This window comes from Zalophus californianus, chromosome 12, assembly GCF_009762305.2.
Source record: "Zalophus californianus isolate mZalCal1 chromosome 12, mZalCal1.pri.v2, whole genome shotgun sequence".
Lineage (NCBI taxonomy): Eukaryota > Metazoa > Chordata > Mammalia > Carnivora > Otariidae > Zalophus > Zalophus californianus.
In genome coordinates this window covers 64,405,587-64,431,894 of record NC_045606.1, presented here as the reverse complement: position 1 = coordinate 64,431,894, position 26,308 = coordinate 64,405,587, and the positions used below count along the sequence as shown (strand labels likewise).

Sequence of the window (26,308 nt, the reverse complement as noted above, 5' to 3'; positions counted from 1 at the left end):
CTTCTTTTCATAAAGAAGTCAACTGACATTGAAATGATAATTCAAAATTCAGATACACAGGATAGGCTAAAATGCACTGGAAATGGTAAAAATGTGGATAAATATTAATCACTATATGTACATATATATTTATTCTCTGAAAATCTTTTAAAACCCTGTGACTAGTTAAAGCAAAGATGATACATTATATTTTTGAGTTTATAAGTCATATATATATGAGACAGCAATAGCACAAGCAAGGGAATAAATGAAAATAAAATGTATGATTGTCTAGAAATAATCTGAGTTTAATATTAAGTAAATTGTGATATATTGAAGATGCCTGTTTTAATATCTAGAGCGACACAAAAAAAGGCAAAAAAAATGCATAAGCCAATAAATGAAATAGATGATATAGTAAAACTTTTTGCTTGACATAAAAGAAGTCAAGAAAGAGAAACAATCAAAAAAGAGGAAACAAACAGAAAAAAGGGGAAAAAGCCTAAATCAAACAATATCAGTAATCAAAAATCTGAATAGGGACAAAACACTCCAATCAAAAGGCAAAGATTGGTAGACTGAATACAAAAGCAAAATCCAACTGTGTCGGCTGTAAGACATGCATTTTAAATACAAATACATGTATAGATTGAAGGAAAAGGGATGATATTGTTATCATGTAACATATGAAAGCTGCAGTGAGTATAAACATCTGGAATATTCTAGATAAGGCAAAACTATATTGTGGAAAGATCAGTGTTTGCCTGGGCTAAGTTGGAGCGAGGGGACCAACTGCAGAAGGGCTCAAGGGGACTTGTTTCAGTGCTGGGAATTTTCTGTATTACGGTTATGGTGGTACTCACACTCACACTCCATAGACATTTCCCTGTATTTATCAAACTTTACTCATAAATGGGTGCATTTTATTGTACATAAATGATTCCTCAATATAGCTGTTAAAAATAATAGCCAATTTTGCCTGACTTCTTCCCTTTACTGCCTCTACTGCAAGGATATTCCCTAGTGAGAACTAGTATGCCAGTCAGTCCAATCATATAGCCACCCAAAATAGGAAAGGGTGGAGGAGAACAAATCTGTCAAACAAGAGCTTTCCTTCCTTGCCTTGGACTATATGTTTTCATGCTAATTTAAGTTAGGTGAAGCCCCCAAATGTGAAATTCATCAGGAATTAGAGTAGCTTTCCTTCAATTTGTCTCCTACTACTCATGGGCCTTATGTCTGGATGGTGTTACCACCTAGAAAATGTATTTATGTATATTTAATTTTGAAAATAAATTTTTAAATATGTATTTCTGAATGTATATTGGACCTTTACTGTTAAGTTTAATACTATATTGGTTATTTGGTTAAGTGGAACATGAAAATGCAACATATACTTAATTTCATTTTTATCCTTAAGTGTTGAACTTATATTTTTTGAAATGATACTTTAAAATCTTTATTAAGGGGCGCCTGGGTGGCTCAGTTGTTAAGCGTCTGCCTTTGGCTCAGGTCATGATCCCAGGGTCCTGGGATTGAGCCCCGCATCAGACTCCCCGCTCCACGGGAAGCCTGCTTCTCCCTTTCCCGCTCCCCCTGCTTGTGTTCCCTCTCTCTCTGTGTCTGTCTCCGTCAAATAAATAAATAAAATCTTAAAAAAAAAATAAAATAAAATCTTTATTAAATAAATTAGTCTCAGGACGCCTGGGTGGCCCAGTCAGTTAAGCATCTGCCTTCAGCTCAGGTCATGATCTCTGGGTCCTGGGATGGAGCCCTGCATCGGGCTTCCTGCTCAGCGGGGAGCCTGCTTCTCCCTCTCCTCCCCACTCATGCCTCTCTCTTGCTATCTCTTTCTCTCTCTCTCTCTCACTCTCAAATAAATAAAATCTTAAAAAAAAAACAGTCTCTAAAAATCTTAGAGCTACTTTATAATTTATATATTCTCTTCGTATATGAATGCATTTTTAATATGGATATATATGTGCCTTTTTTTTTTTTAGGCCTGGTTGCAGTATGCTGGAAATTTGGGATGTGGAAGACCCTTCCAATACAGCTAATCCTCCCTTATGTAGCGTCTTGCTCAAGGATGGGAGGCCTTACTTCACCACAGTATTTCAAAATAGTATGTACAGAGTACTAAAGGTTAACTGAAAACAAGATAACCCATCACACTGTGTGTAGAAAGCAATCACTTTGCCTTATTTACATTAATAAAAATCACAAGCTTTAATAAGGGACCCGTAAAAAGAAGATAATAAAAATGGTTTCAAGTTATTCTGATTATTAAAAGGTAAATTATTTCATTGTTTTCCATTGAATGTCAGCCTTATTAAGCTTGTTCTTTAAATGATTAAATCATTTCATACTGCATAAACCAAATGTCCATCTTAAAAGTTCTAAAGAAAAAATATATGTAAAAGAACAATGAAATTCAATAAATGAAAGGTATTATTTAAGTCCTTTTGTATTCAACTGGGTGCTTCAGATTTTCTCTACTGCCAGTATGTACCAGCTCAAACTCTTTAAACCACTTAGAATAGACTAATGCAGTTTCTGAAAAGATACTTCCTTAAAATCCTGATACTAATCACAACTTCTTTACCTCTGTGAGGAAATTTGTGTGTAACCATGTGTCTATTAAGGTTGTGTTTGCTTTTATTAGCCCTCGGGAAAGATCTTCAATAGCTTTTAATATTTTATCATTTCAAGTTAAATATTTTCAAAAACAACTTATTTTGTAATGTTTTGAATCTCTTGAAACTTATTTACCCAACCAGATAAGTATTTTCTATTGATTAATTCCCAACCGAAGTTCAACAGGTTATTAATCTGTCTTTGTAATCCAGTGGGTTTTCTTTTAACATCCAGGCAAAATAAAAATTGCTATGGTACATGACCAAATTTGGGGGTTAAAACATAATCAGCAAAGAAAATCCAGCTAAATTTATCATATGAGATTTTTAGATCCTAGATCCTGAATGAAGCAAAGGCATTTTTCATCTTGATAGCCCTGTACTCACTGGACATAGTCTTTCTTTCTGATTACCATCTTTCTAATCATCATCTTTCATTAATAACATATTTCTGAATCCTCATTTACCTTTGTTTTTGGATGAGGAAACTGATGTTTTATAAATCTCCTCCTCCAATATAAAACCTATGCAACAATAATGCTTTGAAAGTGGGAAATAGTTATCTTGAAGATGTTGCCAAATGCAAAGATAAACACTCTTTCTCTGCTTGAGAGACAGTGAATATGCTACTATTTTAATATCTGTCTACTCTAAATTAATCATCTCGGAGTTTTTGTAATTCCCTTATGTTCTTGGTCCTCCACATTTGGGAAAACAAAATGACTTAATTCTATAGGTTAGTTTGTGTATAGTAGGTAGGAGATTATATTCAAGAAAACCAATAAAATTACTTTTCAACTTTTATAATTGTAAAATATTTTAATACAGCATACAAAACATCTAAGAAAGCATGCCCCATTTTATCAGTATTTTCAAGTAATTTGTTTGGGCCTAGGTATGGGGCAAAGAAGGAAAGGAGACTTAACATCTAACATTCATAAAAATTAAAATTCTGGATGATGTTTTCATAGGAAATATTTTAAAGAAGTTGGTAGAATTTTTTTTTAAAGAAGAGCTGTATTAGCTAATAAAATATTTTATAAAAGTGTACTTATGTGGATTTACACATAGGAAAACAATTAAAATTATTTTCAACTTTTATAGTTGTAAAATATTTTAACAGGATGCAAAGCTGCTAAGAAAGCGTGCCATGTTTTACTTATTTTAACATTTTCAAATAATTTGTTTTGGTATGTGGGGCAAAGACGGAAAAAAGATATAAAACCTAACATTCATAAAATTAACACATTTTCCATGGTGTCGTAAAAAATAGTTTTTGAAGAAGTTGGTAGAATTCAACAACAAAAAGGGAAGAATAGTATTAACTAGTTAAGTATTCCATACAGATAAAATGTATTAATATGGATTGTGTTACTTTCATGTACTATGTATATCTGAAAATTAAAAAAACCCTTGAAGATCCTCTGTGTGTTTTCTGTCTTTTCTCATCCTTTCCCAAGCATACATTTGGACATTGAAATAATTCTGATATGAAGTTAGAAATCACAAGTCCCTGAATTTATTAACTGTGTTTACATCGGCAATAAATCTTTCTTAACCATTTTAAAACAATTCTGCATCATCTCACACAGAAGGCAGTGTACTGTGATGGAAATAGTGTGGGCTTTGTAACCAGATGGGTCTAATTTTAAATCCTGGCACTTCTATTTACGGGGCGTATTACCTACCATCCATTCAAAAGGTATTTATTGAGTACTTACTGTATGCCAGGCACTGTGCTAATTAAGCTTCGTCATGTTGCATGACTGTGAGCTTCAGTCTCTTCACCTGGAAATTAGAACTCACACTACCTACTTGGCAGTGTCATGATGAGGATTAGTAAGATAGTGTGTTAAAGTGTTCAGCACATGTAGCTATTCACTCAACAAACGTTAGTTCCATATGCTCATTCTCCCTGCCCGCTAAATAACCAGTTTAGTAATATCAAGTTACATGGTAGGTTGTTTCATCTCAGAATTTCAAACAGTTCTACGTTCCAATTTTAGTATATGTGCTGCTGAAGCGAGCACTCAAACAGTTCTACGTTCATTCTGTGTCAATAAATAGGAATACCGGGCTACCGCTTTTGCTTTGGTACAAATAATGCTATTGGCTTCTTCCCTGCATTTCTTTTATTGTTTACTTTTTTGAAATGTGAAGACTATGAGTGAACACTGTGGGTTGGGTGATGGGAAGATTTTCCTCAGTGCAATGAAGAGTTTTCCTTGGTTTCCTATGATCATATTTATGCACACCTATTTGAAACTATAGCTAGAAGTGAGTTGCACACAAGCTAGAACCATCCCCCCATCTTCTACTTGTCAGAAGCTGATGTATAGCTTCTGTGAATGATACGTGTCTTCTACTTTTTTGCTGCTAATAGACACCACATCAAAAAACATTGAGTACTTTTCATGTAAATTTTAATTTTTTAAAAAAATTGTATTTGAGAGAGAGAGAGAACCTGAGTGGGGGAGGGGCGGGGCAGAGGGAGAGAGAGAAGCAGACTCCCCACTAGGCAGGGAGCCCGAGGTGGGTCTCGATCCCAGGACCCTGAGATCATGACCGGAGCTGAAGGCAGACGCTTAACCAACTGAGCCACCCAGCGCCTCTCATGCTGATTTTAATAATAAAATTATATTTCATTTGGTATGTGTCTATTATACAAGCAATAGGAACTCATGGAATTTTTGTTTTGAAAAAAATTTGAAAGAAGGAAAAATATTCAAACAAGCACAGTTACTGTCTTACTGTTTTCTTCCAACTTGTAGTCATATTTTGCTTGTTTTCTTTTAACATAATTCAAACAGTCTTAGGTTTTGTTCTTTATACAGACAGCAGATATGGAAATGTTTTACAGAGACTATTTTTAATGGCTACCTAATAGCCCATCGTGTATGTGTGGCCAGAGATGATGTATCTAAACCACTGTTGAGCTATTTCCATTTTTGCTACTGCATGTATGTGTATGTAGAACAACACTACAATGAATATCTTAGTGCAGTAAGATTTTTTGATTTTCAGATTATTTCCTTAGGATCGATTCCATAAAGTTAAATTTCATTTAAAAAATGTGGGTACCCTTAAAGCCTACAATGCAGGTTGCCTCAAATTACCTTTGCAAAAGAATTATATACACCACCCGAAGTCAGTGTACGACAACGCTCATTTCACAACACCCTCACTGACATTGGTCAGACTTATTAAAATTATTTCTTGCTAATTTGTGACACTCAGAATTATTATTTTTTTAATTTACATTTGTTCCATGGCTTCTGAGGTTGGGTACCTATTCATGTTTGTTAAAAGACTGCATTTCCTTTTGTCTATTGCCTCTTTACATTCACCCACGTTTATGTGGGCCTAGCCCAGCACTGAGATTGTCTGTTACAGGTACTGATTTTTAGTGTCTGTCTTGTCATTGAGCGCTTAGTAATGTTGATGAAGATGCCATGTGAGTTAGTATATTCTTACTACTCTGTAGGCTGGAGATTATGCTTCAGCTGTCTAAAATAGTTTATAATTTGTACCATATTCAATATGTCATGTTTTATATTAAATACCAAGTTTCAAAATCTCAGTGCCTCACCTGTTTAAAGATTCAGTGATCATAATTTCATGGTTGGATACTGTCAACTTTTTAAGTTACGTTTATGTATGAAATTTCTTAAACAGTTATTACTCTAACCTGAGTTTCTCTTAATAGGACATAGAAAGCAAGATTAGTAAATTTTCAACAGTTTTTGGCCTCATGTGAAGCAGTGGAGTTTTATGTCCAGTAATAACTCCCTATATTCTTAATCTTTAGAAATTATATTCTCTGTAGCTCTGTTCATATTCTTTGATAAATCCATTGAGTATTCTCAAAAGAGGTAGGGTTAGAGATAACGGGAAGAAAAAATCTCTTTTTGAAAATTCTTTTTTTAACCATGAGAAACAAAAGGAAAATCTGAAAAGAATAGGTATATAACTTCATGTATAAAAATAAAATTTAGATGGGTCAAGAACTTAGAAAGGCAGAACTTTAAAACTTTTAGAAGAAAATGGGGAAATGTAAATTAAAACCACATGACAAAATGTACAAGTCTGATACTAATTGGTGAGAGCAGGGAGCAACAAGAAATCTCATGAAATTGTAGTAGGAGGACAAATTGGTATAGCTGTCTTGGAAAATAATTTGTTATTACCTAATAAATTTTAAAAGCATGTAGTCCCTGCAACCAACAATTTTACCCTAAAGAGATGCTTGTACAAATATGCAAGGGAAAACAATTACAAGAATATTTATGGAAACGGGGTGCCTGGGTGGCTCAGTTGATTAAGCATCCAACTCTTGATTTTGGCTCAGGTCATGATCTCAGGGTTGTGGGATCAAGCCCCGTGTTGGGGTCCATGCTCAGCACAAATTCTGCTTGTCCCTCTCCATCTGCTCCTCCCCACCGTTCATGCTCCTTCTCTCCCTCTCTCAAATAAGTAAAATTTTTAGATCTTTACAAAAGAATATTTGTGGAGGGGCACCTGGGTGGCTCAGTCGTTGAGCGTCTGCCTTCGGCTCAGGTCATCGTCCCGGGGTCCTGGGATCGAGCCCCGCATCGGGCTCCTGCTTGGCAGGAGGCCTGCTTCTCCCTCTCCCATTCCCCCTGCTTGTGTTCCCTCTCTCGCTGTGTCTCTGTCAAATAAAGAAAGAAAATCTTCAAAAAAAAAAAATATTTATGGAAGCATTATTTGTACCTGGAGAGAAAAAAAGCTGAAAACAGTCTAAAGGGTCACCAATAGACCAAATAAAATGGAATATTGTACAGGAGTGAAAATGATCTATTCATGTATCAGGAGGACTGAATCTCAAATATAATGTTAAGAATAGAAAACTAAGTTATCAAGGGTGGGGTATGTGTGTAAATATGTATGCCACTTATATATAGCCTAAAAGCAAAGAACACAATATTGTTAGGAGATCGATGTGTGGCAAAACAATAAAAACTCAGGCATGATTAATGCAGAGCGTAGGCTGGTGATCACTTCTAGGAGAGAACGCAATCTAGGAGGGACCGTGGGGTGCTTCAGCAATCCTGTTCTGGTTCTTGACTGGGTGTTAAGTATGTAAGTGTTCATTTTATAGTTCTTTAAGATCTACATACACTTTCATATACTTTGTTTAATATATTCTACACCCTTCAAAGTAGGGCTTTGATATCACATCAGTGGTTCTTAAGCATCAGATCTCTTTGAGTAGCCCTCATGTGCTTAAACAAGCAACAGGAGTTGTTCTGATGACTGAGGTCTAGGTAGCCAAACAAATTGTCAGACTGTAGATTTCAATGAGCTTCCACTCGTGTGCTTTATTAGATTCTTGAAATGGTAGATGATGTGACCATGCGTTTATGGAATAGCACAAACTTAATAGAAATTTTGATAGAAATTTGATTATTTTAAAGTTTTTTGTATGAAAATAATTCACATGCGTTAAGGGAAAGTTGGAAAATCCTGAATAGTAGTGAAAAGAAAATATAAGATTTTCTAGTACAGCTTTTTAAAAATTGCCACATATGGTTCATTGGACTTTGAAGAAAGACATCATTCATAGAAACTGTATTACAATTTATAATTCTTTTTTGTTGTCAAGATGAGCAATATAATGGCTTTGTCTTGGCCTTAAAATAGCCTCCATAGGATGAGAACTCTGTTTTTGCAGCCCAGCACAGTCTGTTTGATGGCCTTTGTCTATTAAACAAACACCCATGTTCTATAATATATAGGAAAATTACAAATTGAATTTGTTTTTATTTTTTTAAATGTCAAGATTTTTATTATCCAACTTTAGTATGTTGATTTGGACCTCAAATTAGGCTCCCTGTTTCTCTTGAATTGTGTTAAATTATTTTTTCGTCTCTTCTGGTAGTTAACTACCAAAATTAGAAAAAATACAAAATGTACCTACTTAATAACACATCCATAAAGAGATGTTTTTTTCCAAAAGAGAAAAACTTCTAGCCTGGGTTTCAGCAATATTGAACAGGAGACATTGCTTTTCTTTGAAATGAGGTCTAATCCAGCATTCAGTTTTGGTACCCCGCCTACGGTATGGATGCAGTGTGCAAGTCTGTCCACATGCACTGTAACGGGATTCTCTAGCTTCAAAGAGCTTAGACGCTAGTGGGTGATAACCACCTGTGACCAACACCCTGGCACGACAGAAGGGCCACTTGAGCAGAACACATCACTTCACAGAAGACTTTTCTCCTACAGGTGCTGCTTGATCTGTATCTTGGAGGTAGGAAGTAACCAACTAAACGGGAGGGGGGAAGGCACCTTTCCAGGTAGGGGTAGCAGCATGTGCAACAGCCCAGAACCACTGAGGCCGGTGGCTCGGTCCCGGACATGCATTTTGGTTCAGTGAAAGCACGGGCATGCTGAAGTACCTCCTGTAAACAGGAGAGAGACCGGCAGGTCATGCAAGTAGCAGGGTTTGAAGGAAGATACGCCTCTGCTGTGGGCAGACAGTACACCCGCCCTTACTCCGCAGTCTGGTGACTCTGGGGCTTTGTTTCTTTGTAAACTGTCATACCTTCCTCACAGAATCGTGACGATCCAACAAGATACTCCACGCGGAAGTGCGTTATAAAGTATTATACATGGGATTGATGGAGTCCACTTTGAATTGGACATTAACAAAAGGAGGCTCTGAAAGGTATTAGTCATCCAAAAGAGCAAATAACAAGATCAGTTTTATTTGGCTTTGAATTATGTTAGAGAAGCTTCTGCAGATACTGACTCTCTTACTAAGCTTGGCTGAGATTAAAATTCATTTGTATCCTTTGAACACATACAGACAATGGCCCTTTTAAAAATTCCACAGAACACCTACAGCTAACTCACTGATAGATTTTGAGATTAATCAAATGAAGCTGCAAAGCCCCTTTATGGAATATCCTGAATTGAACCATGACCCAAGGGCGTAGAAACTGACATCTATACAAAAATAGCACCGCAGTTATTGGGGGGGGAAATACCTTGTTCACACAGCTTCATCCAAGAGACTTAGGGAATACAAAGGGGATCTTATCAAGAATAACTTTTTTTAAACTAGTATTGCGTGGCAGCCACAAAGGCACACCACCCCTAGCGTATTCCTCTAGGGAGGAACTTACTGTTCATTTGCAGGAATACAGTTCACTGACGGCCTCTAATCCAAGCGCCTGCAGCTTCTGGCCTGGTCGTCAAGCAGAGGCCCCACTCTTCTGGGCAGTCCTGGCCCATGACAGCATGGCGGGTACGAGGGCCTGGCCATTGCTGCCCAGTGCTGGACTCCTCAAACAGGCAACCTTTTCTCCGAAGATCCTCACTGAGTCAGCCAAGACGTGGTCAGATCTCCCTTGTTCCCCCTTTCCTGGGCATAGGATGCACCTCGAAGCCCACAGGCTTCCCCAACCAGTCCCACTTCCTCTCATGGCCATATAACCCCTTCCATCAAGCCTCTTGCCCTCCTTTCTCTGTCTCAGCTTCTGTTTCCTGGAGAACCTGGCTAATCTAGGCGGATTGCCAGCCCAAATCCTAGGTAGAGCAAGTTTGGGCTTTTGTTTCAGTCTGACGGGGTGTCTGAGACATTCTGCCCTTCCCTGTGTATGTGGGGCTTACAGATACAGAGAACCTTACTGACTGCAGGAAACCACTTTCACTCCTTCACCCATGCTAGTTTCCCACGAATTTTCCCGACCACTCAGAGATGGTGCCACCAAGGAAACGCCTCTCTTTTTAGAACCTTACTGGGCGGTTCCCAGGGTAATCCCTAGGAGCCTATCCCACAGGAGCCACTGTCGAGAGAAGGGACCGTATGCCTAGGTGGTTGCCCATCTTTTCTCACAGCTCTGGACCTTCATCAAATTTCAGGGTTCCCCAAACGGAGAAAAGTCCTTTGAGAAAGATAGAGGCCAGGCATTCAAACCATTAAGGCACAGTACGTCCACACTGTGCAGTTATATGAAGAGTTAAATGCTGAAATTTGGTCAGAAAAGTAATCTAGCCAAGTCCAGTTATTTTAAATGAAGAACTGGGCTTTGGTAGAGTCTCTTTAAGATATTGTGAAAAGCAAAACTATCTTAACCTGAAATATAGACTTGTTTATTCCCCATACTTATCAAAATGGTTTACTATATTATAAAAACTGGATTAATTTTTTTAATAAATATGAAAGACCCAATAAAGTTAGCGTGCAGAAATGTTCATTTTATATATACTTAGTGCCATCTGCTGGCTGTAATGGATCATAACATTTGTCATGAACTACCTACAAAAGTTGTAAAGGCGCTTTAAGAGAAAACGGGAGAAATTCCGGGAGAAACAAAGAGAACTCACAGACATGAACTGCACTTGTAGTTGTGATTATGTCGGCAGACAGTAATAGAACAGTCATTCCTGGCTCTTCTTTGCCTTACCCCGTCTGTACTAGGTCTTCCATCTATCTCCCTCCTTCTCCTGCGTCTCCGGAACTTCTCTTCACTTTGGCCCTTCCCTCCCTGTCCAAGATCACGGGCGCTGCCAATATCACACATTTCACTCAGCAATAATGAACTGCTGGAAATCTCCAGCATCTCTTTGTCCCATCTGGACTCACATTGATCCCTTCAATCTAGTAAGATGTCGCTTGTCCTCTCGCTTCCTCTTGCTGCTCATCTTCCCATCTCTGCCCAGAAGTCCCTTCCTCTTGGAATCCGGTCCTGCCCAGCTCCTCCGTGGTCTGCTAGTACCACTCCACTTGCCACGTTGTTTGATTGCTTAAAAATTATCTGTTTGCCTTCGGAAGTCTCTTATTGAGCTACACACCACTTAAATACAGGATTTGTGCCTTAATTATTTCTGGGTTCCTCCCAGCACAGTACCTGGCACATACCAGATGCTCAGTATATGTTGCATGAAGGCATAATGTGGAAAATGTTTAGGCTAAAGGAAAAAAATAAAGATAGGGTGGTTGGTGATCCCCTTGGGTCATTTTTTCCCCTGCTTTCTGTCTGTGCTACATGGCTAACTTACCCCAAAGTGGATCAATATATTTTAAATTATTTCTTAGGTAGCCAGTACCCTATTGGATGTTCTAAGGATCAAATACAAACTATTAGGATGTGGATTAAGACTGGGCTTGAATTCCTGCTCTATCACTTACTAGCTGGGCAATTCATTTAACGTTTAAAATTTTTCTCATATGCACAATGGAGGTATTAAGGGGTATCCCTCAAAATGATCTTTTGAAGTAAAAAGTGAGGTAATACACCTAAAACATATAAAATAGAGTAAGTGCCCAGCAGGTTGCTTGCTGTTGTTCTTTTTGTCATTGTTCTTGCTAAAGTCAGATCAGCACAGAGCACCTGCTGAGTGGATTGGGTTTCTATTCTCCACTCAATACTTTGCTTATTCTTCAGGGGCCGTCTGTCCCTTCTAGAGTCTACTATCAACACTTCACTATGCCAATTTGGGAAGCTGTGCTATGGTGTTGTTTCTCTGATGAGGGCTAACTTATATCTTTAATTTTAGGTCATTATGCTAGACATAGAAAATGCACACAGCGTAAATATATGATTATAGTTTATCTGGCAAAATAGCGATGGCTATGGTATAGTGGTATTTTAAATTTTAAAATAACTTTGACTTTACTCAGGTGGTCTTTCCCTCCAAATATAAAAAACACAACAATACAACCTTTGGAGTTTGGCTTCTGACAAACTCCTCACCAGTAAAGGCAAAGCAAATTGAAAAAGAGAAATAACTGCTTCTCAAGTGGAAACGAATCTAAATACCATCAAGGGAGGTGAGGTGTTGTGCACAAATTTTACCTAATGTCACAGCCTAGTTGAGTAGCAGCTGAGGGAAGGTGGTTATTTCTGTTTACTCTTGGAAGGACTTTGTAAATGCTTGTCTAAATTTCCATTTTTACAGCAGATGATTTTACCTTGACAGAATCAGAAAACAAAAAGGTAAACAGAAGCAAAAGTTTGTGGCTTGGTTCTTTAATAAGTGGTTCTGTTGTTCTTTTTCCTACCTGCTAGTCCCACTGCCTGAAACAAGGTGAGAAGGAGAGGAATGGTGAAGAGAGATGTGGAGGGAAAGGGAAGGAAGTGATGGTTGACAGACAGCAGGTGTCTAGGTTGCGCCATGTTGGAACAGTTTCCCAGAACCTCTTACTGGGTAGAGCCATGACACGGACATTTCCAGTGGGAAACATGGGCTTTAAGATCAATTTCTCAGATCATCCACATAAGTTGGAGAGTCAGTCTAGCCCACCTCAGATTTCCACATTCTGCTCTTTGTATTAGCCATGGCTTTTACTTATCATAACAGGTGATTCTCTCTGGGCTTTATTTTCCCACTACTACCACCACCCAAGTAAAAACAAACTTAAATTTCAATTTCAGAATATTTTAGCTAATGCCATGGTCTCATCTTAGGTGGTTTATAATTACGGATTCGCATACACTCCTATGAAATAAAATATTCTATGTCAAATACTTTCATACTTTTAAATCTTCTGATACACAAAAGCCCATACTTCTATTCAATAGGTCCACAGTATGCCAGAAGCAGGGCCATCGAGAAGTAGAAAGTAGAAAGAGATCCTCCATGAAGAGACTTTTTGTCAACACCACTCCCTCCTGTGGGAAAATTAATATAGTCACCATAGTAAAGGCAAGAAATTTGGTGTTATAACAAGTTTCTCAACTGAGTCTCTGGAGACATCAGACATTAGAAGATAAATATGAGGATATAGCAAGAGTATACAGAGACTCTCTACAAAGTCCCCTATTTTGTTCTCCAGATCAGAAAAATAGGCAGGAAGGAAATTTCTGCTTCCTGTTTTAGGTCCCCACTATGCTGATAAAGACTCCCATTGCAGAATCTACAGCATTTTGGTGCCTTTACTCTCTACTTACTTTCATTTTCCTTGAGGGTACAAAAAGTGCCTTAATAGGAAAGCAATTTCTTTGCATGCCCGAGACCAAGTTCAATGCCTGGCTTCTCACAAGCACTTGGTAAATGTTTTCAGAATAAATTTATTCAAACAGATCCCACATGCACGGTTCCCATGGAGAACAAGATCTGGACAAATAAGGGAAATCAATGGGGGTCTTGAGATTAAAAGAGAAAAGTAGTGGAGCATCTTACGGTATTGCTCTGATGGAGTCCACTCTTTGAGGACACATATCTAGATTTTCTGTTTGCAGCTGCTTCTCTCCTGCCTGACCAGGAGAACACCTCTCTTGCAGGCAACTCACTCTAGTTTAGATGATTTCTAAGGGGCTTTCAGCTCTAAAAAAGCCCGTGCTCTGTGTATGACTCACTGGCACCCATGCTTTTCCTTCAGGGGGAGGGGGAAGAAGAGAGAAGCAGCTAAAAACACACAAAAATGACAAAATGACCAAAGCTTTTGGATTGGGGTGGAAAATATGTGAGCCTTGGAGTTCTGGAGAGGTCTATCACCACAAGAAATTTGAGGACATAGATGAAATAATGAAAATCCTTATGGTTGAAAAACACAAGCAAAAATGGGTCGCGAAGAGACTGGAGAACAGCATAGGCATCGTTTTGAAAAGCAGGGAAGTTTCCATTCAGTGTTTTTTCAAGGTAGCTCCAGAAGCTGAAGTGGGTGATTTCTTAACAACACATTCAGACCCGGAATTCAGTCCAGTTTAACTCGGTGAAGCGTTTGGTAAGGACTCACATGGCCGGTGACAGAAGGAGCAGTGGTAAAGACAAGGTATTAACCACGATTTTTATTTTCTATATTTTGATGCTTTGACATCTGGGCACCTGCTGACCCAGGAGGGATGGCCCCTCTCTGGGTGAGCTAATTCCTGGAGACAATAGGCAGCTACAAGGGCGCCTTTCATGTACACACTAGCCAATCCTTGGCCCTTCCTCCCTACTGCCTGTTTTATATGCTCCCACGATTCGGGCCGTCACGCACCTGCCCTAACCACCAGAGCCAGGGACCGGGCAACAAGGGACAGCCCCTTTACCCCAGCTCCGGCTGCAATTATTCAAACTAACCAATTCCAAATTTATTTACATTTGCTTGCCCATTCCTTCCCATTGAAACCACAGTAAAGCCCCATGCCCACATTCCCCGCCGCTTCCCTCCACCTCCTGATTGGCCTCGGGACTTCCCCTGCAGCCTGGCACGGGGTGCCCCCTCCGCTGGGGGAAGTGTGAGCTTTCTACGTGAAAGTCATTGCCATGGCCGCGTGTCTTGCCACGCACGATTAAAACGAATCCCGAAGGCCCAAATCCCGGACGCTGACCACCAGGCGGTGAAGGAGACGAGGAACAAGGACTGGCTAATGAGCAGGGAGCTGCAGAGACATTCACGGAGTCCCACAGCTCACGGCCCGGCCGTGGGCTCACCAGCAAAGGAGAGGATCCTGCTTCCGGTCAGGTGTCTGCTCTCCAGATTACGGAGATTCCCGGCTACCTCGGCTCGGGCTGCCCCCTTGCGTGAAGCCCAAGTCAATGGCACAGGTCTTTGAAGCGTTTTCTGTTTACCTGCACCCATTTGCTGGAATTTAAAATTCTCTGGAGGAAATCAAATTCCCCTCTGCAGCAATTTTGTGACAGTGTGAGGTGTGTGTGTGTGTGATTCAGTGTAGTTCCTGAGGATGCGGAGCTGTTCCCAGAGATACGATAAATGTCGCATTCAGCCAGACAGGGAAGGTGCTCAATTTAGAACATGCAGGTGAACGGCTGATGTGACATCTTGCTGGTACCTCTCGGATGCAAAGTTTCCCGAGTATGGAAAAGCCTTGGAAAATAACGCGAAATTGCCTTGCCTGCACTCACACGCCAGTAGAATGTAAATGCTTTTTTTTTTTTAACTAAAAAAACATTTTGAAGGCTTTTGTTCCACCACAGAATGGCAATGCTACAGGAGCCCAGGTGTGCAAGGATGTCGGTGAAGCACGGTGCACCGTGCGTTTGGTTATTAATGCAGTCAGAGACACAGAGGAAGGCAGAAAATGTATTCTTAAATGATGTCTTCGTGCAAAAGTAAAAATGAGTGACTTGTAAAAAGGTCTATTGAGCTGTCTGCTATGCAGCTGAGGGAAACTGAAATCAGAACTGCCATTATGAGTCTGGATTGACTCAGATCCTCCATTTCAATTTCTTCATGGTGATTAATAATTGTAGGTTGAAGGGAAAGACATCTGACTTCCCCCGGTGCTTTAGCTGACCTGTCTCTGAAGTAGAGAAGATTCAGTGGGACCACGCCCGCGAGCTCCAGGATGCTCATTTTGGAAGTGTTGACCCTTTCAGGGATGAGACACTGTCATTACAGGCCAGTTCTCAGAGATGTGTGGTATATTATTGTTAGCAGACATGTTTAAGAAAGCCAGAAAAATAGCACTCACTGGCATCACTCATGATGCCAAGAATCTGGAAGTCAATTTTAAGGCAAAGTCAGACAATTAAAAATATTTTTAAAATCACATTTCTGCTATGTGCCAGAGACTGGAAGGAGCTCAGAAGGCAGATATAAATTCTCTGCCCTCAAGGAACCTCAAGGAGGAAACAGACATACAAACCAACAATGGAGTATGGAAGAAGTCCCCATTATTGTTTTCACTCTTTTTTTTTTCCTCACAATTTTGCCCAGAATGCAGCACCAGTCATAAGGAATTGGATAACAGAGTGGCCTGAATAAATTCTCTGAGGAACAGACATACAAACCAGCTAAGTATTACAGGTAATGATTCTAGTAGCAGTAGGGTATGTTTCCAGAATGGGAACATAAAATTGGAACACTGGATCATTATGATTCCTGAAAGGTTGAAAGCTACCGATATGCAAATGAGTCACATGCGGACTAATGGACAAAGCAAATCAGATTCCCTCAAAGTCTCTAAAATTCCCATATAACTAGCACTCCTAAAAGCCTACCCAAAGACGGAAGCACTGGGAGAGGCAAGCTGTATATAGAATTCACTAATTGTTGGATATCGGTATTACTGAGCCTGGCATTGCTGGCCAAGATGAAGTGAGCCCTCAGTCAATCTCTCTCACAAATTGTAACTAAAAACCAATACAAAATACCCCAACTCCTTAAGGAATCTGAAAATTTGGCAGTGGAAGGTAGGTTGGAGAGGAAAGACAAAAATTTAAGAAAAGCCAGTATTGGGATATTTGGGATTATTTTTCCTCTTTCATCTCACTGCTTTGACCTGATAGTGGCGCCAGTTACGGAATGGCACACAGTCACTGACATCAGAATTCTGAGAGAAAACTCCTTTCTTGACCAGAGCAGGAAAGGGGGACCCATGAGCTGAAAAGTGTGCCACACATCGACTTTTTTCCTTTTTTTTCCCCTCCTACCTGTCACACAAGAGTGGCCCCAGTCTGGAACTTCACCGCAGTGGCTGTGGGCCTGAGCCCTAAAGCACTAAGACTAGTCTCTCTTGTCAGAGGAATCTGGCAAAAGGGTTCCCGGTGGTCCAAAGAGTATGGAAGAAGTCCCCATTATTGTTTTCACTCTTTTTTTTCTCCCCATCTTGCCCAGAACGCAGCACCAGTCATAAGGAATTGGATAACAGAGTGGCCTGAATAAATTCTCCGAGGAACTCATCTTTCTGGCCAGAAGAACCAGCTATAAGTGTTCCTGAGAGTGTGAGGGAAATCCGGGAGAGGTCAGAACTGGAGAAGGGAAAACTCTGGGTCTGTGTACAAACCAACACAAGGTCTGGGCTAGTGACGAAGCTGCATATGTATGAAAACAGACCCAAAGCAGCGTGGCCACCACTTTGAGATCTGACCTAATAGCGAAGCCGCGGTCTCACGGGACTGGTGATCTGTATCTAACTAGGCTGATTGGCTGATGCTAAAGCAAGCAAACAAACAAAACCAACATTCTCTAGATTTCTCTCTGGAGGAAAAAAAAATAATCCAACAATCTCCAAAGGATTTTAACAGGACCCAGAGTTTCACAACATCGTATCAAATTGTTTGGAATACAATCTAAGGTGAGTTAGCAAAGAACCCGGAAAATGTGGCCAGTTCTCAAGGGAAAATCTATCAACAGATGCCAATCTACTCCAAAACAGTAAAATGCACATTCTTTTAAAGTGCCTAGATAGGCCATGTTCTGAGACATTAAATAAACCGTAGAATTGTTTTTAAAAGCATACCAAGTATGTTGACAATAATATGTATGACCATAACAGAATTAGAGAAAAAAGAAATAAAAACAGAAAGATACCTAGGACGTACCAAAACATTGGGAAATTAAGCAAGGCAATGCTAAATAGCCCACTGGTTATTTAGTGGAAAGAAGTCTCAAGGTAAATAAAGTATTTTTAAATGAATAACAATGAAAACACAGCTTATTGACCACAGTAGGAAGGGCTTAGAGAAAAAAATATAGGACAAAATGCTCATATTAGAAAGTCTCAAACCAATAATCTAAGCTTACACATTAAGAGACTAGAGAAGAATCAGCTAAACCCAAAATAAGTAGAAGGAAGGAAATAATAAAGATAGGAGCAAAAATCAATGAAAGAGAAACCAGAAGAGGGAGAGAAAGAGAGCGAGTGAGCGAGAGAGAGTGAGCCTGTGTGCATGATCATCATAGCAATATCAGGGATCAAAGAGTAGATACCACTAGGAAGAGGAACAGCAGGAGACCCTTGTCCTCGGGGGACCTGGGCCCTGTGGAGAAACTGGAGGTTTGTTGGAGGAGATTATCAGGACTTCGGACCTCAGGACGAAGAGACACACTCAAGGAGGGGCTGTGGGTAGTTAACTGCAGACTCAGAATGGTGCCAGGCTGACGAATGGGTAAAGCCAGGGTCTGGGGGCAGTTTAAAGGCCATGTAGGAGGAAAAACATGGTGGCCAGAATTTTGTTATCCCGAGTCATGTTCAGCCTAGCTCTTGAGGGAGTTCTATTATCTCTCAGGACACCATGAGGCATGACTGTTTATAAGCAGAGATACCCTCAGGGGACATAAAGACAGAAAGTCTGTGAGAAGCCTGACCTGATTTGGCCAGAGCTGAGTTGGAGGCCGGGACAAAGTCAGCATCTATCACCCCTTTCTCTCAAAGGGGCATACTAAGCACAGTTGGGAGAGAAGGTGGCTACCACAATGCCTGGCATTTAGAAGGTGCTCACGACACACTGGTTTCCTCCCACCCCCCTCAGAGGCCAAGCTCCCTAAGGCCATGTGGGAGCTGTCACTTCGTGGCAGAAAGAACCAAGTCCCAGCAGGAGCCAGCAGAACCTGAGGCTGCCAGTGTGGCCGGTCCCTTGAGGAGGAGATCTAGGAGAGGTGCTCCATAGAACAGCCTCGAAGTGGGGGGGGGGGGCAGTGGACTGGCAGGTGGCCCTGCCGCAACTTGTTTGCCCTCGTGGAAGAGCCTCCGGTAGGAGGGAACAGGTGGGGCCCACTATGGGGCTGACTCCCTGTAGAGAGCCACAAAGACCCCCAGGGGAGAAGACCACTCCAGAGAAGGGGTGAGGGGGCAACAAGCTGAGCCTGGAAACAAAGCCGGAGGAAGTGGGGATTCCGGGTTCAGTGTGGAGGCAGTTACACAGCCCTGGCCCAGCCCAGCCTCTGGGAAGCAGGTGCTTGTCTGTTTCCTCTGAAGAGGAAAGACACTATATGTTTTTTTTCAAGAGTAGTTTTGTCTGTAAATTCTAACTCAGGGGGTCACAGGCCACCGTGGTTGGCATTCATCCAACAGCCAGTAACGCAGAGCTGGTCCTTCCTCCCCACACCTCAGCATCACAGGCCACCACATGGCTCTGTTCTCTGGACATCCGTGCGGGGGTGGGGTGGGGCAGAGAGGCTGTACCTCCCATCAGGAGGAACTTCCCCAGCTGTGACAGCCCCGCAGACAGGGCCTTCTGGGGACGGGCAGGGCATATGCAGGCCCGCAGGGCGCAGGAAGCAGCCTGGTTCTTGCGCGCCTGTGACACACCTTCTGGAGAGTCCCAGAAATACTGGGGGCTGGAACTCGCGGTGGAGGTGGTGTGAAGGTCCTGCAGATGGCGGCCGAGCAACCGGTGGGTGAAATTTAAATTGTCCTGCTAGTTTGACCTCTTTTTTATCTGCATGATGGAGAAAACTTGGAAAGATAAGGCAGGAACAGTAATGATCAGTAGTTATCATTCACTGGGCCACTATCTTGGGCCAGAACTATGCTTAATGTTCTAACCATGTTATTTACTCCTTATCACAGCCCTGAAACTCTGCCTCCTTCTCCCCCTCCTTTTCCTCACTATACGTAAATGCCTTGATTAAAGGAAACCTAGAAAGCAGAAATATAAATTTGGCAATGAATCTTTTAATTAGACTTTGATATTACAACAGGCAAAAATAAGCTGGTTCTCATTTAAAAAAAAAACAAACCTATTTAACAAAGTCAACACTTGGTAAATATTTGTCGATTCAATTCACGAAACATATAGATGTCAAATGAAAATACATGTGCCCCAGAAATGAAAAAGATTAGTTATTTTTGCCTAGCACACAGTACCAGAGCAAGGCTGTACCCTAGGCGGCGCCATTCCCGTGTGTGTGTGTGTGTGTGTGTGTGTGTGTGTGTGTGTGTGTGTGTGTGTGTGTGTGTGTGTGTGTGTGTGTGTGTGTGTGTGTGTGTGTGTGTGTGTGTGTGTGTGTAAGTGGCGCCCCCTGCAGGAAATCCCTGGGACACCACCTGCGTGCAGGCCACCCAGCAGCCCTGAGTTCATTACAAGTGAAAATGATTTTTATGTATTTTATGCCTTTTTACTAATCTCTTTGGAAGAAGCAGATGAACATTTACAATTTTAACAGAGAATGTTTATTTTAGAACAGAGAAGCTAGATTAAAAGATCAGCTGGGGCCCAGAACACACATATTTTTCCTGTAGATCCAGCCAAATGTGAGACCAGGGACTGGGCCTAATTCATCAGAGCCAAGCAACACTGCAGGCAGGTTGTATGGCACCCACCTACCTTTGCCACACAGCCTGTCTTCAAACGCAAGCACAGCCAACCAACTGGTCGGAGAAGGACCGGGGCGGGGGGTGGGGGTGCGGGTAAACCAAGGCTGGCTGCAGGCTCGGCACCTCTCTGTGCCAGAAGCCACCTGCACGCAGCGTGGTGCAGAGGAATAGCCATCGTGCCCTGGAGCCATTTCCTTCTAGAAACCAGCAGCGGTGGGGCTCATCCCCAGCAGGCAAGGGCTGCTGTGAGGGTGAGGTGGAAGGAGGAGGCCCAGACTATGAAGGGCTGGGGCGGTACCTTAGTCTTCTCTGGCCCTCAGGGCCCACAGCTGTCTGGTTACTACCACATTGAATGGAATGCCCTGATTCTAGCCCCAGCTCCACTGGGAGGTTCCTGAGTGATCTGGGAAAGTGACTTCTCCTGGAGCCTGCTGCACAACAAACCACTCCAAACTTAGTGGCATGAAATGAAAATAAGCATTTATTATCTTTCACTGTTCGGGTGTTGACAGGGCCCCGCTAGGCAGGTTTGGGTTCTTCTGCAATTATCGTTACACGGTGGCTGGGCTACAGTTCTCGCGAAAACGTTTCCATCCGCATGTCTGCTGTCTGGCCTGGGGAGCCCTAAAGAGCTGGGGCCGGAACCTCTCGGGCTTGTTGGACACCCCTCCCTAGCACAGTGTGGTCCCTCCATGTGGACCCTCCAGCAGGGTGGCTTTGGGGCAACTGCATTTATGTGAAGGCTGCTTCTTACGCGAGGGTGCTCGTCCCAGGGGACAGGCAAGTGGAAGGCGTTTACCCAGCCTCACAGGCCACACAGTGACCTGTTCACCACATTGTTTTCCTGGAGGCCTTTGAAAGTCCTGCTCATGTTCCAGGGGCGGAGATGTAGATCCTTCTTGATGGGAAGAACGTCAAAGAACTTACAGAGATGTTTTGAGAGCTCCACAGAGCCTCACTTTCTCCATGTTAACTAGGATACTAATACTTCCTGGAATAGATCTTTGGGGGGGGGTTAAAGGGGGCTAACGCAGATGAACTCATGTGGCAGAAATCAAGGCATGTCCAGACATAGCAGATGAACAATTAGAAAAAGCTGTTTCGTGTTACTAATTTTCAAATTGGACCATATTATAATATTTCAAAGGCTGGAAAGCAAACACAGTTTTCTCATTGACATTCTACTCTTCAATAAACAGATCACCTAAGCCGAAAGAATATAATTTCTCCCACAGGATCAACAACAAAGCCATTTTGAATGAAAGAGAAATACAGCCTGTAAGCATTTGTGTTTCTTCCTGAGTTTGCCCTTGATCAAAATAAGGTTGCTCAACATTGCTATGCATCTTGTTAACCCCACTGTCAAGCTCAATGTCTTGCAAATGTTGCTGCTGAGTATGAGTGTTTATAAAGGAAAGAATTTAAAAACAAAAATGAACTGTCATTGGCCTATTTATCATGAAATATGATTGTTATTTTTATTCTACATGTAGCAATAAGACAAGTAAAAAGTTTTCTTTTGATGGAGGCAGGCTGAGTCCGAGGACCAGGGGGTGCCCTCAGGACCAGCCAGGAGGGTGGCTTGCTTCTATCCTTGGCTTCATGCAGGATAGAAATCAAATGCAAGCTGGAGAAAGTGAAAGCAGGGTTTATTGAATAGCATGAGTGACAGAATAGCAGATGGAGTGTCTGGGAGACTCAGAAAAGAAAGGAGAATGAGTCTCACTCTTGCTTGAGGTTAGGGATTTATATTGGAAAGGGTACGTGTTCCTCCAGGAATCCAGGGTAGTGTCCAGTCAAAGGCAAATGTCAAGTGAACAATAGGTGTTATACCTTAAGTTACTGAAGGTAGGAGTCTGGATGCCAGCATCAGCCGAGGTTTGTTTGAAGCGAATGTGCGGGATCATGTTTGGGATCCAGCTCTTTTTTGATGTTATCAGGTGTCTGGGGCCTAGGACGAAAGTTAGAGAATGATTCACTTTCTTGCTTCCCCCTTGAAGTGGGAACATAGCTTCTTTGGCTTATTCAGAGGCAAAATATAGAACATGAGTAAATGGGGCCTGGCAGGAAAACAGCAGAGACGGAGCCATCCTAAAATGGAGTCTGTTCCGCTTTCCTACCTCACCTTCGCCCATTTCAGTTGTCATATTAATAACAATTCACTCATTGGGCACCTGGGTGATTCAGTTGGTTGGGCGACTGCCTTCGGCTGGGGTCATGATCCTGGAGTCCCAGGATCGAGTCCCGCATGGGCTCCCTGCTCAGCGGGGAGTCTGCTTCTCCTTCTGACCCCCCCCCCCTCATGTGCTCTCTCTCTCTCATTCTCTCTCTCTCTCTCAAATAAATAAATAAAATCTTTAAAAAAATAACAATTCACTCATTTATGAGTTAGAACTCTTGGTCGTAAGGATTTTTTAAAAAAATTGTGAGTAGGCTTAACAGAAAAAAGAACTGCAGGGCGCCTCAAGCCCCGGAGTGTTGGAACATGGCCGGACCTCAGGCAGGGTCAGCGAGCCGCTACTGGTAGGAAGCATGATTCTTCCAGATCCATTCCCTCATCCATTCTCTCTCTCTCTCTCTCTCTCTCTCTCTCTCCCTCCCTCCCACCCCTGTTCTCACGCTGTCTCTTGCATTCCACTCTTCCTGCAGATTGATTTTTTTCTACTTCTCAGCTGACATGACAAGCAGAAGGTAGCTGCTCCGTCATTTTCTATTTTGAGTCCTCCATTCAGCCGACTTGGCCCAACTAAATTAGACGGAATTCCTGGGAGAGATGCTATGCTTGGCCCTGTGTGGGTCAACGTCCATTCACCTGGGGTGAAGGGTCAAGTCACACAGTACAGCTGCAAGCTCCTGGGTGTAGGTGGGGAAAGGGGGAGCAAGGCCCGGGGGTACTGGTGCGCAGGGAGAGGCACTGCGCGGGTAGCTACGACTTATTTACTCACACATTTTTCTGCTTTCCTAGACGAAAGGGCAGGACTATGTTTCATTTATTTGTTCTGTCCATATCCAGCACACTACCCAACCCACAGTAAGTACAAAGAGCGTGCTGGATGTACGAGGAAAAATTTTACCGTCACATTTACCTATTTATCATGAAATATGATTGTTATTTTGATTCTACACATAGCAGTAAGACAAATAAGACGTTTTCTTTTGATGCGGGCGGGCTGAGTCTGAGGACCCAGGGGGTGTTCCTCAGGACCAGCCAAGAGGGTTCAAAAACAAAACCACCTAGAGCTCGTGTCATGGGTACAGCCTTTGAGAACCTTGTGATAATTAGCACATGAAATGGGACTCTTTGACGTTTGCCTGGATCATTTGAAATGTAACCGAAAGGTATGTGCTAGTGTGTGAAAAACTTCTCCGTATAACTTCTTCTCTTTAATTAATGTCACAAAATGCATTTTAGGTGGGATTCTTTCTGTTTGTAATTAATGGCATAAAGAAAAAGTGCACAGTGATCAAGGGAAGTCTGAGGATGTAGCCTTTGAATATATAGATAGTTTTTAGGCTTATCACCTAAATAATGCTAATATGGGTAGAATACAAGCAATGTATGCTTTAGAAGTCTGTGGGCCAAAGACACACTAGGGCTTTACAAAATCTATTCATTGGAAATGAAAAAGAAAATGATACTGAGAGTTACGGGGAGAAGATCAAAGGCGGGAGAAAGACACGCAGTGAAAATCTAGCATTCGAGCTAGCCCTTCTCAAAGGGAATCAAAATTTTGCACCAGTCTCATTTTAATAAAAGCAACACAGGGTTTTGAGCAAGAAGGGACTTAGGGAAGCATATATTTCATCTTCTCGTAGTAATATTAAGTGACTTGACCAAAGTCACCTCGCTGACCTGAAACATCAAGGGACCAAGATGTCCGGGCATGTGGATGTCCAGGAGAAGTGGCTCATTCTTCCCCCAGAGGCTGCTGTTTGCTGTTTCAAAGGGGAAACTCTTAGCCAGCAGTGATTTAATCTTGTGCAGTAAATGCTGTGGCTTCTGGGACTTCTGTCCTGTAGTCTTGGCAGGCAGCAGGATGCCCTGAAGCTTATCTCTGCAGCTCGACTGCAACCCTGTGGTGTTTGTTCTTCTGCCAGCTACTTTCCTTCCCCACTTTTCCAGAAAGGCACGGAGCTGGGAGGTCTGACACAAACTGCTGATGTCTAGTTTTACGCATCTTCCAGCTACCTTTTCCAACCCAGTCACATAAATATCTTTTCATTTAAGTCTATTCGCCAGCCTGGTGCTTCCCAAAATGGTGGTGTTGCAACCCCCTCCCTCCCCCGCCCCGGGGGGTTGCAATGGGCTGTCAGCAGTAGGGCAAGTCCTGTCTTACTAAAAATAGAGTCCCAAAGTCTGCAAACAACTTACTTTTCAATACATAAATTAAAGAGAACTCAAGTTAATCCCTGTGATATGTCACACTCAGTCGCCCTGAATATAATCTCTTGTGAAAGCCCATAATTGTTGGTTGGGCGTGGATAACCGTTATTTTCAAGGAAGCAATTTTTAGCTCTTAAGGGAAACCACAACTCACGGTGCCTGTCTTTGATGAATGTTCCTCCTCACAGGAGAGTACAGAGTTAAGGATTGGGCAGAATGGCCCCCATGCGCGATCATATCCCAATCCCGCCTCTAACTAGCTGCCTGGCCTTGGGCAAGTTACTCAGCCTCTCTCTGTTTTCCCCCCAGTAAGATGGAGAGAATAAAAGTATGCCCCGTGTAAGTTGTTGTGAGGATTAAATAACGTGTATGAAAGACACAGAACTGTGCCCAGGTCCTGGTAAAGGTGAGTTTTAGAGTAGCTGTTGCTATTTATTATTGAGAGGCTTTTACTTTTCTGAAGATTTTCCTTGATGTTTTACCAGTAGTTTGGTCTCTGCGCATAAAGAACAAATACTTCATTACTGCGTTGAGTAATGCCTGCACATAACTACATAGGGTGCCTCCCCCTGGATTTCTCTTTTTTTTTTTTTTTCAAGATATTCCATATCCCATGGGCCTCTTCCTTGGCTAACCCCAGACATATGTCTTGGGCTTGGGTAGCTCCAGGAAAACCGAGATCTGGCACAAGGAGCTGTTCTCCAAAATGTTTCTTGAGTCTCTTCACTGGCTCCTAACACTCATACCTTGATTCATTTCTCCTTCCCTACTTCCCACAGCTTTTCAGTTCTTTCTGTTTCTGGCTGGTCCAGGGAGTGGGGGAGAGAGGAGATTCCTGCTCCGGTCTTCCAAGCTGTAGCAAAGCTGGGTCTGAGCCAGGGGGGAGGAACAGGAGTCTGGGAGGCGAATTCCAGGTTGAAGTTCCAAACTATTTTCCAACCAGCGCTGTGTACTACTGTGCGCTGTGGGTTAAGCTGAAGTCTGTGACAGGTCTAAGTGTTGGAGAGGCTACAGAAGAGAGACTCAGATAGAGACAGTGTCCTGGACAAAAGTCTGCCTCTGATGTGTGAAAGCCACTCTTGGCTTTGAACGGAGTGACATCTTGCCTTTCTTGCTACCTAATTGTTTTTACCTTTTATCACACAGACCCTACAGAAAATAAATTAATACATGTTAAAAGTCCATCATGTAACCAAGGAATACAAATAAAGATAGTTTCTTTCTTCCCAAAGGTTGTGGGGTCTCAGCCTCACCATTGGGCAGAGTCACCTGGGGAGCTTCTAAGAGGTTCAGATGCCTCCCTTTGTGATTTCATTAGTTTGGGTGAGGTCTGGGCACTGGCATTTCTTAAA

At 42.0% G+C, this 26,308-nt stretch overlaps 1 protein-coding gene across 3 annotated transcripts in view; it reads left to right on the top strand.

Annotated features, from left to right (window-relative positions):
* Positions 1-4,026, top strand: part of DPY19L2 (dpy-19 like 2) — a 91,718-nt gene extending 87,692 nt beyond the window's left edge. For all 3 annotated transcript variants that reach the window (XM_027575070.2, XM_027575071.2, XM_027575068.2), the window contains one exon: positions 1,980-4,026. In XM_027575070.2, coding sequence (XP_027430871.1) covers positions 1,980-2,130 — 151 coding nt within the window. In that variant the 3' untranslated portion in view covers positions 2,131-4,026. The remainder of the gene's footprint in view (positions 1-1,979) is intronic.
* The last annotated feature ends 22,282 nt before the right edge of the window (positions 4,027-26,308 follow it).